The following is an 18,101-nucleotide window of genomic DNA, read 5'->3' as shown; positions in this document are numbered from 1 at the left end:
ATAGATAGATAGAGATTATGATGTCAGCAGAAGTAGGCAGGTCATCTACCCATAAACCTACTGGACTAGCCTCGGGTTCCTACACCTCGAAAGGGTTAATCTGCACTTGCTTGGAGTGGGAAGAGACATGAGAGAGGGTGTGTGTGAGTTGGAGGGAGGGCAGCCAAATAATAGAGGACAGGGCAATGTGGAGGCGATTTATTTGTGGCCACCCCTTATGGGATTAAAGCATCTGGCAATAGATAGATAATTACTGTAGATAGATAGATAGACTTTGCATATTTCTTTGATCATTACCACATCTCACTACAAGAATAAAAAATCATTGCTCATCTCCCTGTCTGTTCATTGCTCCTCCCTCTCTCTCTCTCTCTCTCTCTCTCTCTCTCTCTCCAGTGCTTTAAGAGTAAAGATTCATTGCTCATCTCCTTATCTCTTCATTGCCCCTCTCTCCCCCTCTCTCTCCCTCTGCAGTGCTCTCTCCCTCTACGGCGATGATGTGACGATGTTCGATGAGATCAAGGTGGAGAAAGTCACCACACCAAACCCCACAAAAGGTCAGTGATTGCGCACGGATATATAAACACATTTAGGTGGATATTATTTTTGCGCTTATCATTTTTTCAGTGTTAATAATTCATTCATTGCTCCTCTCTCTCTCTCTCTCTCTCTCTCTCTCTCTTTTGCTCCCCATTTTTTCGGTGTTAATAATTCTCTCTCTCTCTCTCTCTCTCTCTCTTTTGCTCCCCATTTTTTCGGTGTTAATAATTCTCTCTCTCTCTCTCTTTTGCTCCCCATTATTTCGGTGTTAATTCTCTCTCTCTCTCTCTCTCTCTCTCTCTCTGTCTCTCTCTGTCACAGATTTTTCCTCATTGTGAAGGGGCTAATCTGCTAAATTCTTCATCCTCTAGTTTGTAAGGGAACAAAGGTAATCTTCACATCCTCAACTTTACAGCATGATAGAAAATGAACTGAATAAATAAGTTTCAGGGTAAACTTAAAATGACCTGAATGATGGTTTTCCCTTCGTAGTACTGTAGTATATGAGTAAGGAGGAGAGCTGGGGGAGGGCAGTCAAATGGTGGGTGACAGAGTGACAGTGAGTTGGGGGGAGGGCAGTCAAATGATGGGTGACAGAGCGACAGTGAGTTGGGGGGAGGGCAGTCAAATGGTGGGTGACAGAGCGACAGTGAGTTGGAGGGAGGGCAGTCAAATGGTGGGTGACAGAGTGACTTGGAGGTGTTTTGTTTGTGGCCACCCTTTGCGGGATTAAGGTGTTGGGCTGTAGATAGATAGATAGATAGATACCTTGTTCCCTTCAGACACCAGCACATCATCATTCAGATCACCGCTTGTAACTGATTCCGTCTCTTTCATTAAATATTCAGGTTCTTCTAATCTATGCAGCCCAGATATCTTTTATATTTTTTGACTCATTCCACGTTTCCTGTATTTAGTTGTGCATTTTTCTGCCTTCAGTTATTACTAAAGGAGTGTATTTGAGTGAGGTGGAGGAGGAGATGGTGAGGGAGAGACCAGTGATTAGAAGGAAGGATGGAGTGGAGAGGTATATGAGAGACAGGGATGCGAGTTGGAGGAAGGGCAGCCAAGTGGTAGGGAACAGGGCAACATGGAGGCGGTTTGTTTTGGGTCATTTCATGGGACTGACGCACCTGGCTATAGATAGATAGATAGACAGACAGATAGGTAGGCAGGTAGATAGTTATTTCAGCATTACAGATATATGTCCCATTCCCTTCACACAGAATCCGAATCTGTGTTGATGTCGTTAACGCATGATCACCAAACGGCATTCGGCCTCCAGTTCGATGACCCCATGTGGCGACGGTACCTCCTCTCCCTCAAGCCACTGGGCCTCAACATACTGCTGAACACCTGCAACCCCAGCACACAGAGTCACTACACACAGTTCTGTTCACACATCACCTGTGAGGCCATGTATAATGAGGATCTGGTCCCTGTGTCGCAGAGGAGGTAGGTGTGTTGGAGAGAGAGAGAGAGAGAGAGAGAGAGAAAAGGAGAGAGAGAGAGAGGATGAACTTTTTATAATTCAGGTTTTGTATCATTGTAATCATAAAAATACATGTAGATTCTGTCACTGGAAAAAAGAAAAATGTATGAGGCTTGGTTTTGGATAGCCATATGTGTGAAGGATACTAGAGTGAGTAGGTGTGATGCCTTCAGATAATCAGTTAATCACTAAGTCAAATGATGTCAAATTCTGAAAGCAGTCCCCATAATGAGGTTGGCTTTGGTACAGTAGATGTTTTCTGTGGACTGGAAGTATGGAAGTTAAACCAAGTGCCAAAGCCAGCTAGTTACTTCCCAACAGTTGCTGGAAACTGTTGGGAAAAAAGAAATGTGTAATAGTTTGTAACAGTGTGAGAATCAGGTTGAACTTTCACTCTGTATGTGTGGCTGAGTTCCCTGCCTAAGAGTGGTGATTGTGTGGCTAGTTACCAAGCTCGTAGCCACACGTCACTCTCATGGTACTACCTCCCAGGGCCAGCAGTAGCCATCCATCAACAGAAGTATTTTGAAGGCCTCGGTGATGTATGAAGGATTGTCTGTCCTGTTTCACTGGACATGCAGGAGTGTCTGATTTTGGTTTCCTCTCTTTACTTTTGAATCCAACCTCACTTCATCCTTCATCTGGGGATTAGTACTGGCATGATGGTGGATGGAGAGTGAGTGAGAGAATATGTGGTCTGTTTGGTGGACACAGGTGATAGTTCCCCTACCTTGGTGCTTTTCTTTCCTTGTTTCTGTCTTGTGCCTACCCTGTTTATATGTAGGATTATAAGGTTAGGATGATGATGATGGTAGTGATGATGATGATGATGATGATGATGATGGTACTTGATGTTTGATGTTGCTGTAAAATTAAGCTTATTTGTGTAATGTTAGCTTCCATGCTTTATAGTTAGTCCCTTCATCTGTTGGCTGAGTTTGCAGTTTATTCTTACTGCTGAGAAGATTATTATTATTATTATTATTATTATTATTATTATTATTAAATTTAGTGTATGGAGATTTTTCTGAACCTCAGGGGTGAGATATAGGCCTGTAGTCCTACTAGATCCAGGTTCAAATCCCTGCTGGGGCAGGGAACAGTTTAAGGATTTGAATTTCATAAAATCAGGCTTTACTGATCTACCAGAAGACCCGCCGACATGTTGTAAAAATACCCCCGCTAATACCAATACACCAGTCCTGTATGAGACAGCCCTAGCATGTATTCAATATGGACGGTGGGTGTTAGCTCCGAAGGGTGACATGTAGAGGTGTATGGTATGTAGGAGGACTACTGGGCCTTGGGAGCAGGCTGTGAAGCCTATGCCTAGAGTCGAGCACAAAAAAAAAAATTTTTAAGTGGCAAGATTCAACTAAATATTTTCACTAGAATAAATGAGTTAGTAAAGTTGATATAAATTTGTGGGGTGGTGCCATTGTGTGTAATTTTTGATGTTATGTTAGGGGAGGTGCAGGTGAGGGATGCCTTCATGTGGCGGCACTGATATAACTGGGTGACCCCACTGCCTGGTTATCCAAACGTCCCTCAGTTCCCTCCCTATCCACCCAGAAGAGGATGGTGAACTGCAGAAGGACAGTTTAAGCCAGCAGTCCACTGGGTTCACATTTTAGATGAACCTAGACAGCAACAGCAACAGAAACCGTAACATTAGGGATTGGGTGCAACTGATTGAATGGAGAGGTATATGAAAGAGGGGGGTGTGAGCTGGGAGCAGGGCTATGAAATGGTGGGGGACAGGGCGACATGGAGGCGATTTGTTTGTGGCCACCCCGTATGGGATTAAGGCATCTGGCAATAGATAGATAGGTAGATAGATACTGTCTTGTTCTGTGTTAGTGTTAAGAGTTTGTTGCAGTGTTATGGTAGCTGGTGTTGGGAGTTTTCATTTTTAGAGTGGCAGTCACAGGTTTTTTCTTTTGCTGTGAAGATGTTGCTGTTAGAGATTGCTGTGATGTTAGTTGCTGTTCTCTGTATGTTGATGGTTGTTAGAGTTGCTGTATCAGTTCATTCTTTGCTGGTGTTAGAGAGTGTGTGTGATGTTAGCTGCTGTTCCTTATATGTTCAGGGTTGTTTGACTTGAGGGATGTGTGTATAACCCTGAAGTTAAGGGATGTGTGTGTATAACCCTGAAGTTAAGAGATGTGTGTGTATAACCAGGAAGTTGAGGGATGTGTGTGTATAATCTGAGAGATGAGGGATGTGTGTATAACCAGGAAGTTGAGGGATGTGTGTATAAAATGGAAGTTGAGGGATGTGTGTGTATAACCAGGAAGTTGAGGGATGTGTGTATAAGATGGAAGTTGAGGGATGTGTGTGTATAACCAGGAAGTTGAGGGATGCGTGTATAGCTGGGATGTTGAGGGATGTGTGTATAGCTGGGATGTTGAGGGATGTGTGTATATCTTGGAAGTTAAGGGATGTGTGTATAACCTGGTAGATGAGGGATGTGTGTATAACCTGTAAGATGAGGGATGTGTGTATAACCTGTAAGATGAGGGATGTGTGTATAACCTGTAAGATGAGGGATGTGTGTATAACCTGTAAGATGAGGGATGTGTGTATAACCTGTAAGATGAGGGATGTGTGTATAACCTGTAAGATGAGGGATGTGTGTATAACCAGGAAGTTGAGGGATGTGTGTATAATCCGAAACGTGAGGGATGTGTGTATAACCCGGCAGCTCCACCACCCAGTAATATCAGTGCCACCGCATGAAGGCATCCCCCTCCGGCACCACAGCAGTAGTCACTGGTTAATGTTTTGGTATTTGGCATCCTAACCCTGGGCTCGGCAACCTCCCAACAGATACTGGAACTGGCTGGTATTTATCTATCTATCTACTTATTTATTTATTTTATTTTATTTCTAGTCATTAAGGATTTTTAGTAATAACATTCTTTAACCTAGATTTTGCTTTGCTAATGATTCTCTCTCTCACAACATTAAATTCATCCCCATCCACATACGTCTTTGTGTATTTTATTTTTCAATTTTCCTGAATCAGGTCAGTGATTTCCTTGACCTTGCTTCTAAATCTAGCCATTATAGACGTTCAAAGATGGTAGTTTGACCCTTCAGATGCTATACCCCTTTTACCTTAACTTGGCCCAGATTTTCGTCCCTTTGCAGCTTATTTCATGTAGCCCAGTCGTAGAAAAAGACATCAGTTATGCTCTACTTGCTTTCCATAGCACTTCTTCGTGACTAGCATCAAATTCCTGTGTCACTCTACTGTCATAACTCATTGCTAAAGGTGGAGAGGTGGCAATTTTAGGCCAAGTTAGAGTGAAAAGAGTATAGTGAATTATAACACCTCAGTTCTAGCTACCAGTGGTGCACACACACACACACACACACACACACACACACACAGTTTTTCATCACTGGTAGTTTCATTTTTAGTTTCATTAAGTATTCAGGTCTTTAACCATTTTTTTTTTCCCAATATTTTTTTTGCCTAACTCTTCCATTTTTTTTCTTTCTGTTTTTGATGTCACGGTTTATTTATTGTGTTTATCGTTTTTTTTCCCCTTGTCAGTTCCTTTACTGCTTTCCGTATTATCAACATTTATACACAGTAGATGCCACCCCTTACGCGATTGGGGCGTCTGACAATAGATAGATAGATAGACGCTCGATTTAACAAACACCAATTAAGCGGAGGCATGAGATAAGGGAACTTTTTTTTTTCTGGTATTTTTGCCCTATTTAATGGAAAATTTCTATTAAATCAAACATAATTCAGTCAAGGAAATTCCATACACAATGATGCATTTCTGGGGATATTAGTTATAGGGTCAGACGGCACCGTGTAGCAATGACAGCTTAGTTTGCTAGGTGTGGGTTGCCTTCCAGGATTTAGCAGAAAGTAGCTCGAAATACCGGAATTTTCCATTACTTTGAGCCATGGTTACGGAAGGGAGGGAGATGGAGGGGGAGACTAAGGATGAGGTGTAGGGATGAAGTTGAGAGGTATATGAGGGAGGGGGGAGTGAGTTGGGGGGAGGGCAGTCAAATGGTGGGTGACAGAGTGACCTGGAGGCGTTTCGTCTTTGGCCACCCTTTGCGGGATTAGGGCGTCGGGCTATAGATAGATAAATAGATAGTAATGGAAGTCAATTTAGTGGAAAATTTGAGATAACGGAATGAGGGTTGGCTGAATTAGTTCGGTTAATTGAGCATCTGCTGTATTTGTGTTTTTCCGTTTTTTTCTCCCGTCACTTCCTTCTCTGTTTTTCACATTATGAGCATTTATATATCCGTGTTTTTCCTGTTTTTTTCCTGTTTCACTTCTTTTTCTGTTTTTCATACTATCAATATTTTTATATCTGTGTTTTTCCTGTTTTTTTCCTGTTTCACTTCCTTTTCTGCTTTTCACATTGTCAACTTTTATATATTTGTGTCTATCTGTTTCTTTCCTTGTCACTTCCTTCTCTGTTATTCACATTATCAGCATTTATATATCTGTGTTCATCCTGTTTTTTTTTGTTTCACTTCCTTTTCTGTTTTTCACATTGTCAGCTTTTATATATTTGTGTCTATCTGTTTCTTTCCTTGTCACTTCCTTTACTGTTTCTCATATTACAGTAAAAGTCCTGTGATCTGAATGGCAGGACACTGAGGGTCTTTCGGACAATTGATTTTTTTGGACTATTGGGAGGGGCCTCTGAAAACATTTGAAATATGTACATGATCATTAGATAAACACTTAAAATCTATCTATCTATCTATTGCCAGATGCCTTAATCCTGTAACGGGTGGCCACAAACAAATCGCCTCCATGTCGCCCTGTCCCCTGCCATTTCACTGCCCTGCTTCCAGCTCACGCCCTCCTCACTCGTATACCTCTCCACTCCATCCCTCCATCTCATATACCTCTCCACTCCATCCCTCCATCTCATCCTTGGCCTCCACCTCACTCACATACACTCTCCTCATCAGTCTCTCACTTTCCATCCTCACCACATGGCAAACCACCTCAATGTGTTTCTTCAAATGATATGGGTTATTGTTTTATATACTGGAAATGCGCAGACGTATAATTGAAGAGTTGCAGGCAGGTACACCCAAGGCCAAGGGCAAGTCCAGTCCAGATAAATCCTAAGATAAAACCCAGAAAAATATGAGAAAAGCCCCCCAGAAATCGAAAAAAGCCCAGAAAAATTCGAAAAAAGCCCAGAAAGATAAAAAAAAAAAAAAAAAAAAAAAAAATTGAGAAGTCTAGGAAAATTCGAAAAAAGCCCAGAAAAATTCGAAAAACTTTGCCTTGAATACAGTACTTTGAAAAACTTTGCCTGGAATATTTCAGAGTATTGGGATATTTGGACTTTTACTGTATCAACATTTATATTTGTGTTTATCCTTTTCTTCCCTTGTCACATTATCTTTCTTTTTTTCCACACATCACCATTTATATATGCTTTGTTTTTTGTTTTTTTTTCTTTTTTTTTGCTTGTGTCCGTCTGTTTGTGTGCCGTGCCTCGTGTCCGTGCCAGCAGCCATCTTGAGCAGGGGTGTGAGGGCAGCCACTTGTCCCCCGTCGACATTCCCGTGTGTCCCCGAGGGTAGGGAAGCTGACGTGTGTTTTGTTGGTAGCTACACTCGTTGCCCTGTCTCTTTCCTGCCTCTGTATCTCTCCTTTATCTCTCCTTCTCTTATTACACTCTCCTGCATCTGTATCTCTCCCTCTCTTATTACACTGTTTCTCCTGCATCTGTATCTCTCCCTCTCTTATTACACTGTCTCTCTCCTGCCTCTGTATCTCTCCCTTATCTCTCCATCTCGTATTGATGTACAGCATTACGGGTACTCTGCCGTATGCGGTATTTCTCTCTTTGTATATTTCGGAGATCGTGCAATCCATATGTCCCTTTCTGTCTCTCCCCCACTGGTGTACTGTTTTCTTGGTAGTGTTGCTCATTGTACAGTCTCTCTCCTGCCTCTCTCTCTCTCTCTCTCTCTCTCTCTCTCTCTCTCTGTCACCTATGTATTACTCTGCTGTATGTGGTATTTCCTTCTGCAGGCTTGGACAGTTTCCCTTGTGCCTCTGTATCACTCTTACACTGATGTACTATTTTCTTGGTAGTCTCCCTTGTTGCATAGTCTCTCTCTTGCCTGTGTATATCTCCTTCTTGTGTTGATATATTTCTCTGTTGAATGTGGTACTGTATTTCCTTCTGTAGGCTTGGACAGTTTCCCATATGGCTTCGTATCTTTCTCAAACTGATTTACTATTGTCTTTGGTAGTCCCCCTCATTGCAGCCTTCCTTGTGCCTGCGTATCTTTCTCTTTCCTAGCGTTGTATTGCTGTATAGTGTATTATGTATTTACCTCATCAGCGACACACTTTTATTGGCTTATACAGTTTCCCTTGCACCTCTGTATCACTCACATGTGTATACTTCTTGCTCCCTCTGCCCTCTTGCATGTGTATATCCATGTCTTAGTGTTGTATATGTGTCTGGGGTCAGGCGTCACAGGCGTACTTTCCATCGTTCCCCTGTATCACTTTCGCACTGATGTACGAGTATTGATATTCCGTTAGTGCCACGCCATGCACGGTCTTCTGCTTGCTTATCTCTCTGTCACAGCGTTGTATTATGTGCTGTTATGTATGTTGTTATGTATATTTGGAGTCATGCTTTGTGGGTTTTGTGTCCCTTGTGTCTGTCTCTCTCTCACACACACACACACACACACACACACACACACACACACACACACACACACACACACACACACACACACACACACACACACACACATACACACACACACACACACACACACACACACACACACACACACAGATTGCTTCCAGTCTCACTCATACTTTTTGTGTCTCCTGTGCCTGCGTCTCAGTCTCACACTTACACACTATAGTATTTGCGTCCAGTCTTCCTCATACTTTCTGTTTCAATTATGCCTATGTCTCAGTCTCACACATATACACTATTTGTATCCAGTCTCACTTGTGTCCCTTGTGCCTGTGTCTCCGTCTGACACATACACACTACAGTATGTGTGTCCCATCTACCTCCTACTTTTTGTTTCCCTCATGCCTCTGTATCAGTCTCACACTTACAGTACATACTAATTGCCTCCAGTCTCCCTCATGCTTGTTTCTCTCTCACACTGATGTAGGTGTATTGTTTTGTATGTTTTTTCTAAGGCCATACTTCTTGAGTTAAGTCTCCCCAGTACTATACCTCTGATTTTACCTCTATCTATCTGTTGCCAGACACCTTAATCCTGTAAGGGGTGGCCACAAACAAATCGCCTCCATGTCGACCTGTCCCCTGCCAATTCATTGCCCTGTTCCCAGCTCACACCCCCCTCTCTCATATACCTCTCCACTCCATCCCTTCCTCTCATCCTTGGCCTCCTCCTCCCTCTGATTCCCACACTAATGTATTACTGTGCTTCATTGTTTATGCCACTCCTTGCTCAGTTGTTCTCCTGCCTGCATACCATCTAAAATGAATGGAGTAATGTGGGGATAGCAAGGTTAATATGTAAGAGAAGGTGATATTGAGGGAGTTACCTTTGGTTCTGGGTCTATAGTTCCTTCATCTAAACTTGGCACAGGTTATTGTCCTTTTGCAGCCTATTTCCCACATCAGACAATACTGTTTGTACAGTCCCACATCGTTTCCATTGCACTTGTTTGTGATTGTTCTCCTTTTACACTATCTATCGGTCTATCTATTGCCAGATGCCTTAATCCCTTAAGGGGTGGCCACAAACAAATTGCCACCATGTCGCCCTGTCCCTCGCCATTTTTCTGCCTTTTACACTAACCTGGCCAAAAATTGCCATCTCTCCATCTCAAAAGCTGAGTTGTTACAGTAGAATAACACCTGATATGATGCTGGTCATGAAGAAGTGCTGTGGAAAGAATGGAGAGCAGTAGCAGTGTCTTTTTCTGCTACTGAGCTATGCAAAATAAGTACCAAATGGATGAATATCTGGGCCAGATGAAGATGAAAGGAGTATAGCACATTCTCCTGTAACATCTCAGCATTCATGGGGAGAGATGGCAATGCTACACCTGGTTGAAGTGAACAGAGTATAGTTAGGTCGGAAATATATTGTATTCGAATTCTTAAGGCATGCTGTTGGTAGTGTTCCCTCTCTCGTATATATATTTTTTGCCTTGTTTTCCGAACCCCACCTCACCCCGTCCTTAGGTGGGAAAGAAAAAGGCCAAGATAATGATGATGATAATGATGATGATGATGATTTTGATATATGTGCTGTATCTGTAGTGTTATGTAACTTCCCATGCTGTCTTCCGTGTATTTTATATTCCTCGTATATACTTTGCCTGTAATATTATGTAGTTTAGCATCTCTGTATTCTGTGTATGTCCACTTTCTGCCTGCTTGTACTGTATTGCATTTCTTATGGTATTTTATTGTTATTATTATTATTATTATTATTATTATTATTATTATTATTACTTTTTTATTATTTTTTAGGCATTATCTCACAATGATGCAGGAGAGGGATGCCTTCGTGTGGTGGCACCGATATAACCAAGTGGCTCCTCTGCCTGGTTACACAAATGTCCCTCAGTCCCCTCCCTATCCCCTATAAGGATGATGGTGGACTGCAGAAAAAAAAGGCAAATTCATCCTGCAGTCCACTGGGTTTACATTTCAGTTGAACCTGAGGCTACAACTGTACTGTTTTTGCATGTGTTGGCTATTTTGGGGGAGGATGATCCATTTGAGTTGAGGTTAAGTGGGTAATGTGACAGTGTGAAGTGCTTTTTCTTTAACATGATGATATAGTAATGGATTAAAAACTACCTTAGCATATACTGCCATCTGTTTGTTTATTGTGTTGATGTTTGTGTTGTTTGGTCACCCCCCAGTTCTGTGTTTATCGGCAGGTTTCTGGTTTCCAGCAATAGTTTCAAATCCACAAACTTTTTTCAGTAATATCATAGTTATGTTCATTCCATAGTATGTCTGCTTATAATACACCCATCCAAATTGAATGTAAACAAAAACAGTGCTTCCTCATTGCCTAAAAATTGAAAACTGTGTGTAAATATGGATGTGGTGATGACTGTGCGGGTGTGTGGTGGTTGATGTGTTGTGTATAATGAACTGACATTGGACAGCTTCCCAGCAAGCTTTGATCCTTGGCATTATAAGGACATCCCTTTGCCTCAAACCAGCTACAGTATACAGCCAGCCACGATGCATGGTTGAGATGCATCGCAGTAAGACCACTCGGGTACTGATTAATTGAAAATTGAACCCATTATAACAATTATTCTGTGGGGATATGTTTCTGGACATGGGCAGCCACACAACATAAATATAGAAGTGAGTGTTCAGCTCAGCTAAATGGGTTTTTTGTCCCGTCTGAATTGTCACCAGCACCATGTTTGGCACCTGTGATTGCTAAGTTTTTCATTATTCCACTGCACTTCATTTGCTGCTTCAACTCAGCATCACACTGTTGTTCAATCACTGACCCTGCACAGTAATGACTATGATGGCTGATTGATGGCAGGATTGTGCACATGACTCAAAACAGGGTTCTCTGCAGAGACACTATCAGCCATCTTGGAACAGACAAATGACTGTATTCTTGTGTCAGCAGCTGTTGAGGCTTTATAAGAGGTTGTAATGATTGTATAAGCAAAAATGTTCCAAAAATTTTAAGATTGTATAAGCAAAAAAATTGTTTAACAGTTGATTGTAGAGCGAGGTTTACCCATGCCGATTGCAAGAATTTATCTCAACGAGCCGTGCGGACTACTGAGTTATGTTTATGACAGTTTACATGATGCCAGACACAGCACAGTGATGTAAGTTTCTCTGTTTCAGTTTACCATAGGGTGTGTAGTGTGGTAGTGTGAGGTGTGTTGCCAGGTACAGTGTATGGTTATGCTGGTTGTAGGGTGTGTAGTGTGGTAGTGTGAGGTGTGTTGCCAGGTACAGTGTATGGTTATGCTGGTTGTAGGGTGTGTAGTGTGGTAGTGTGAGGTGTGTTGCCAGGTACAGTGTATGGTTATGCTGGTTGTCCTGCAGGTGTCTGTGTGAACTGGCAAAGCAGATCGGATTCAGCGAGCAGGCACAGGAGCCCTTTGAACTGGAGCATCAACTCTCCACCTTCAGACATGTGGTGAGCCCCAGTCACAGGAAAATTATACAGTATGGGTATTAGGATTCTCTTGCAGGGAAATTATACAGTATGGGTATTGAGACTCTCTTGCACCCAGTATGTAATAAACCTCATGTTTGTTCCTTGTCATGTACAGTTAGAGAGGTGTCTTTTAACCCCTTCTTTACCGACCCCTCCCCTAAATGTAAACATTATGTTTACCCCCCATACCGACCTGATAGTTCCCCCTCCCGTAGTGTGAGGGGTAGTGTATATTTTTTGCCATGTCGAAACTATTCACTCTTTTTTATTTGTTTGTATACTGATGATCACATAAACCCAGCATGATGTTGGTAATAAAAAAATATTATTAAATAAATCATTATGGTATATACGTTTACATATCTTATGCTAAAGTACTGTTACCCAGGTAACTACTGTACAAACTGGCTTGAAAAAAATGTCCTGCACAGATGGATGGCTTATTTATGTACCTTGTAAGCTAAGCATGAAGTATGTGGACACACGTGATGGTGATGGCGACCTTGACCCACTTGTTGCCGAGAGTGCAGCATCACTAAGCTCCCTACTATTTTCCTCCTCCTTCCTCACTCACATCAACATCACTATCATTTTCAGGATCACAGTCATCTACTGACACATCAGACACTGCTGCATCATCATCTGATACATCTAAATAAGTATCCTCATGAGGAATAAACTCGTCACTATCGGAATTTGCCAGAGATGCCATGAGAGAAAAATATCCTGTACACCCTCTCTCGTGGTCAAGTGTGTGGTAACTGACTCTCTCAGGCAGGCCAAGGGGTGTAAATTTTGCCGTATGTCAGCAGAAATATAGTACGATATCTGTAGTAGAAATTATAAATAAAATAATGATTGGTCTAAAAGAGGTTACATCGCAGATGAGTGAGCAAGCCATTGGTGCCACCGCAACTCTGTCATGACATATCTTATGATGTCAGAATTCGTCACAGTCTTTGTCATCAAAACACAGAGCTGTTGCTAACACGAGGTCCTCAGAAACAGCCTTACCGGGCTACCCTGAGGCCCATAAGCTGCCATTCATTAGAGGGTGTACCAGCACACAATGGTAGCGGTTCCGGTGTCTCACGGGTGTTTACTGGCGATGTACGGGGGTACATCAAAACACATTTTCGGTAAAGAAGGGGTTAAGCTTAGTAAAATCACCTGCCTCTAATCAGAATAATTTTTTTTTTTTTTTTTTTTTTCATTCTTTCGTCTTCCTTCTGCCTGTGGGTGACTCTACACTGAGTGACAAGCCAAATGGTTTCCTGTACACCAGGAAACCATTTACTATGCTGGGTGGTAACCATATAACCAAATTTTGGTGCCTGGTGGTTTAGTGGGTAATTATGGCACTCCAGTCGGATTGAGCCGTTGAAGGTTTATATCCAAGGGGTGGTTGGGGTTGATTGCTCACTTAATGCCATCCAGGGATGAGTGAGGCTGGTCACTCTCATCTTAAATGTCAGGACCAACTTGCCTAGCCCTGGGCTCCTACGCTCCTCATAGGGCAACGTAGGATTGGATGATGAATAAATGCATGAATGAATATAGTACCTCAGGGTGATTTATCCATGGTTGAGAGAATGGAGAATTAGAGATTGACTAGGAGAGTATGTGTGACTGGGGTGGAGGGGATAGAGGAAAAGGGAGGCTGAGGAAGAGGTGGGGGGTAGAGGTACAAGTATGAGGAGTGGTGAGGTGGAGGGAGGGCAGTATGACATTGCAGAGGACAGTATGACATAGAGACAGTTCATTTGTGGCCACCTCTTATGAGATTAAGGCATGTGGGTGTAGATAGACAGATAAGAGATGTTCAGTGAGGAATTCTGTCTATCTATCTATTGCCAAACACCTTAATCTCACAAGGGATGGCCACAAACAAATCGCCTCCATGTTGCCCTGTCTCCCGCCATTTCACTGCCCTGTTCCCAGCTCACACCCCCTTCCTTCCAGCTCACACCCCCCTCCTTCCAGCTCACACCCTCCTCCCTCATATTACTGTACAATTAAAAAAAAAATAAAGTCCAGATGTTGAAAAGATTCAGCTGGTACAACTATTTTCACACTTTCCATTTCAGCCGCCTGACATGGCGTGCAAAGACCGTCTGGCGCGGTCCCTGATGATCACCAAGCTCAAGTTCCCGTTCCCCCACATGGTGTCGGTGCTGGTGCGAGACCGCGCCTCACGGAAACTGGAGCTGATGTCGCAGGTCGGTCTTGGGGTGGTATGGAGTGGAGGGGCACACTGTTTATTATTATTTTTTTATTTATTTATTTTTTTTCAAGTTTGTGCCCTCCTCCTCCTCCTCCTCCTCTTCTTCTTCTTCTTCTTCTTCTTTGTCTTTGTTTTCGTCTTCCTCCTGGTGTGGCTTCAGACTTATCTGGATTTAAACTTGGTGGACTGCAGGCTCCCTAACACCTTTTCCTAAGTAATTTGTCTGTTACACCTTACTGTCCTCTTCTGTGTTGCATAAATCCTTCCAATATCACCATACTATGCATAAATAAGGTTCATTCATTTACCATCTAATCCAATGCTGCCCCATGAGGAATGTAGGACAATAAATAAAGTACAAAAGGATGTTAATCAAAAATAAATCACTAAGGAAGAGGTGTTAGGGAGCTTCCTTACCCGACAAAAATACAAGCCCTTTGGTCCACCATCTTGTTTTGTGGTGAGAGAGAGGGCGTTACGGGATATTCGTATTGACGAGCAGGATCACCACACAGCAGTATCAGTCCTGTGTATATTTCTCACACTTCTGTCCATCTATCTATCTATCTATCTGTCTATAGCCTGACGCCCTAATCCCACAAAGGGTGGCTGTGTACAAAATGCCTCCAAGTCGCTCTGTTACCCACCATTTGACTGCCCTCCCTCCAACTCACTCCCCCCTCCCTCATATACCTCTCAACTCCATCCCTCCACCTCTTCCTCAGTCTCCCCCTCCCTCTCCCTCCCTCTGCTTTGCCTACATACACCCTCTTAATCAGTCTTTCATTCTCCATTCTCTCCATGTCCAAATCCCCTCAGTATATTTCTCCTAATTTTGTCGCACTTAATTCCCGTTTTATTCTAGTTATTTTGTGTGCCTTGACGTAGACACCTGGGAGAGTTATACCCCGATAAAGAGATGTTCCTTATTGGAATGGTACAACAATTATACCTTGAGTTGGACGCTCTTTGGATAAACATGAAGAGGCTCCAGTTTCCCAGATATGTCCACGAGATGACGATGATGGCGATGATGATGATGATGGTGACGATGATGATGATGAGGAGGAGGAGGACGACGACAACGAGGATGACAGGGATGAAAACCTTGACGATTGATGATGATTGATGATGATGATGACGACAGCAATGATGATACTGTATAACCAAAAAATCATACCCCATAACACTATCTGTCTCTCACCCTCCCTCTCTCTCTTTCTATCTCAACAGGGCACGGCAGACATCATCCTCGACTCGTGCACAGACTATTGGGACGGCTGTGATATCTGTCCGCTGACGGAAAAGGACAGGTGAGGGGAATTTAGGTCAGATAATCCAGTAGGATAGAAGTTGTGGAAGCAATGAAGAAAGTTAAATGGGGAAAGCCCCAGGAACTGATGGAGTGTGTGGTGAAATGCTGAAGCATGGGGAAGAGATAGTAGTAGAATGGATGTGGAAGATGTGCAGATTGGCCTGGGAGGAAGGTAGAGTCCCGGAGGATTGGAAGTCAGGTATAATTATTCCCTTGTACAAAGGAAAAGGGGAAAAAGAAGTGTGTGGTAATCATAGGGGCATTTGTCTTCTTAGTATAATAGGAAAAGTGTATGGTAGGATACTTATAGACAGAGTTAGAGAAAGAACAGAGAAATTAGTTGGAGAAGAACAGGGAGGCTTTAGGAAGGAAAGAGGTTGTGTAGATCAGATATTCATTCTTAGATCTTTAGTGGAAAAGTTTCTAGAGAAGGGAAAGAAGTTGTATGCGGCTTTCATGGATTTGGAGAAAGCATATGACAGGGTGGATAGACAAGGATTGTGGAAAGTGTTAAGAATATATGGAGTAGATGGGAAGTTGTTGAATGCTGTGAAGAGTATGTACGATGGTGCGAAGGCTGCAGTGCGTGTGGATGGTGAACTAAGTGAATTTTTCTCTTTGAAAGTTGGTTTGAAACAGGGATGTGTCATGTCTCCATGGTTGTTCAATCTGTACATGGATGGGGTAATAAAAGAGGTACAAGGTAGGGTAGTGGATGTTGGAGTGGCCCTGGTGAGAGAGGATAGTGTTTGGAAACTCCCTGTACTGTTGTTTGGAGATGATACTGTGTTGTTGAGTGAAGACGAAGGGGAGCTGCAAGGCTTGGTGGATGAGTTTGAGAGAGTGTGTAAGAAACGGAATCTAAAGGTGAATGTAGGGAAGAGTAAAGTGATGGTCTTTGAGAGAGGTGAAGTCAGTGAATGTACAGCGAGGTTGGATGGTGAGGAATTGGAAAATGTGAGTACGTTTAAGTACTTGGGTAATGTGATGAGTAAGGATGGAGGTTTGGAGGGTGAAGTGCTTGAAAGGGTACAGCAGGGAAGAAAGGTTGCTGGTTCTTTGAAAGCAGTGATAAGAAACAGGGAAGTGAGCATGGAAGTGAAAAAGTTACTACATGACAGTATTGTGATACCAACTCTAACGTACGGAAGTGAAGCTTGGACGTTGTTGGAAGGACACAAGTCAAGAGTGAGAGCAGTGGAAATGAGTTATTTAAGAGGAGCCTGTGGAGTCACATGGAGAGACAGGCTGACGAATGAGGATATAAAGGAGCGTTGTGGTGTTGATGTGGATGTGATAGGAAGCGTTATGAGGAACACACTGAGGTGGTTTGGCCATGTGGAGAGGATGGAGGGTGAAAGACTGACGAAGAGAGCGTATGTGAGTGAGGTGGAGGGGGGAAGAGGGAGGGGGAGGCCGAGGATGAGATGGAGGGATGGGGTGGGAGAGGTTATGAGAGAGGGGGGTGTGAGTTGGGAGCAGGGCAGTGAAATGGCGGGGGACAGGACGACTTGGAGGCGATTTGTTTGTGGCCACCCCAAACGGGATTGAGACGTCTGGCAATAGATAGATAGATAGATAATCCAGCGTTGTACCTATTTTTTTTTAACTTTTTTTTTTTTTTTTTTTTTGGGGGGGAGTCCTGTATCTCTCGTTTTTTTCCTCCACCTCCTCCTTCTCCTTCTCTCTCCATTTTCCCTTCTTCTCCATATCTCTCCTTCTTTCCTCCTCCTCCTCCTCCATATCTCTCCATTTTCCCTCCTCCTCCATATCTCTCCTTTTTTCCTCCTCCTCCTCCTCCTCCTCCTCCTCCTCATCATCATCATCATCATCATCATCATCATCATCATCATCATTATTATCCTCCTCCTCCTCCTCATCATCATCATCATCATCATCATCATCATCATCATCATTATTATCCTCCTCCTCCTCCTCCTCATCATCATCATCATCATCATTATTATCCTCCTCCTCCTCCTCCTCCTCCTCCTCCTCCTCCTCCTCATCATCATCATCATCATCATCATCATCATCATTATCCTCCTCCTCCTCCTCCTCCTCATCATCATCATCACATCATCATCATTATCATCATCATCATCATTATCATCATCATCATTATCCTCCTCCTCCTCCTCCTCCTCCTCATCATCATCATCATCATCATCATCATCATCCATATTCTTCTTTTTCAGTCATATAATCCCAGTAACAACATTCGCTTTAAACGCACTTAACAGTCATAATTATACCATGGGCCTCGTAATAATATACAGTGATGAGACTAGGGGCCATGCTTTCTCTAACACTTTTTCCTAGGCAATTTATTTTGTTTATTA

At 42.8% G+C, this 18,101-nt stretch overlaps 1 protein-coding gene across 1 annotated transcript in view; it reads left to right on the top strand.

Moving 5' to 3' along the window:
* Positions 1-18,101, top strand: part of l(2)k05819 (transmembrane protein 94-like protein l(2)k05819) — a 96,045-nt gene that overhangs the window by 19,941 nt on the left and 58,003 nt on the right. Inside the window, exons 9-14 of the mRNA XM_080273177.1 lie at positions 475-557; positions 1,767-1,995; positions 7,555-7,620; positions 12,106-12,199; positions 14,308-14,439; positions 15,678-15,757. Coding sequence (XP_080129303.1) covers positions 475-557; positions 1,767-1,995; positions 7,555-7,620; positions 12,106-12,199; positions 14,308-14,439; positions 15,678-15,757 — 684 coding nt within the window. The remainder of the gene's footprint in view (positions 1-474; positions 558-1,766; positions 1,996-7,554; positions 7,621-12,105; positions 12,200-14,307; positions 14,440-15,677; positions 15,758-18,101) is intronic.

Source organism: Coenobita brevimanus, chromosome 53 (assembly GCF_032717465.1).
Source record: "Coenobita brevimanus isolate Jiangsu-jjx chromosome 53, ASM3271746v2, whole genome shotgun sequence".
Lineage (NCBI taxonomy): Eukaryota > Metazoa > Arthropoda > Malacostraca > Decapoda > Coenobitidae > Coenobita > Coenobita brevimanus.
The sequence above is the reverse complement of the archived record's forward strand: the minus strand, read 5'-3'. Positions and strand labels throughout refer to the sequence as shown.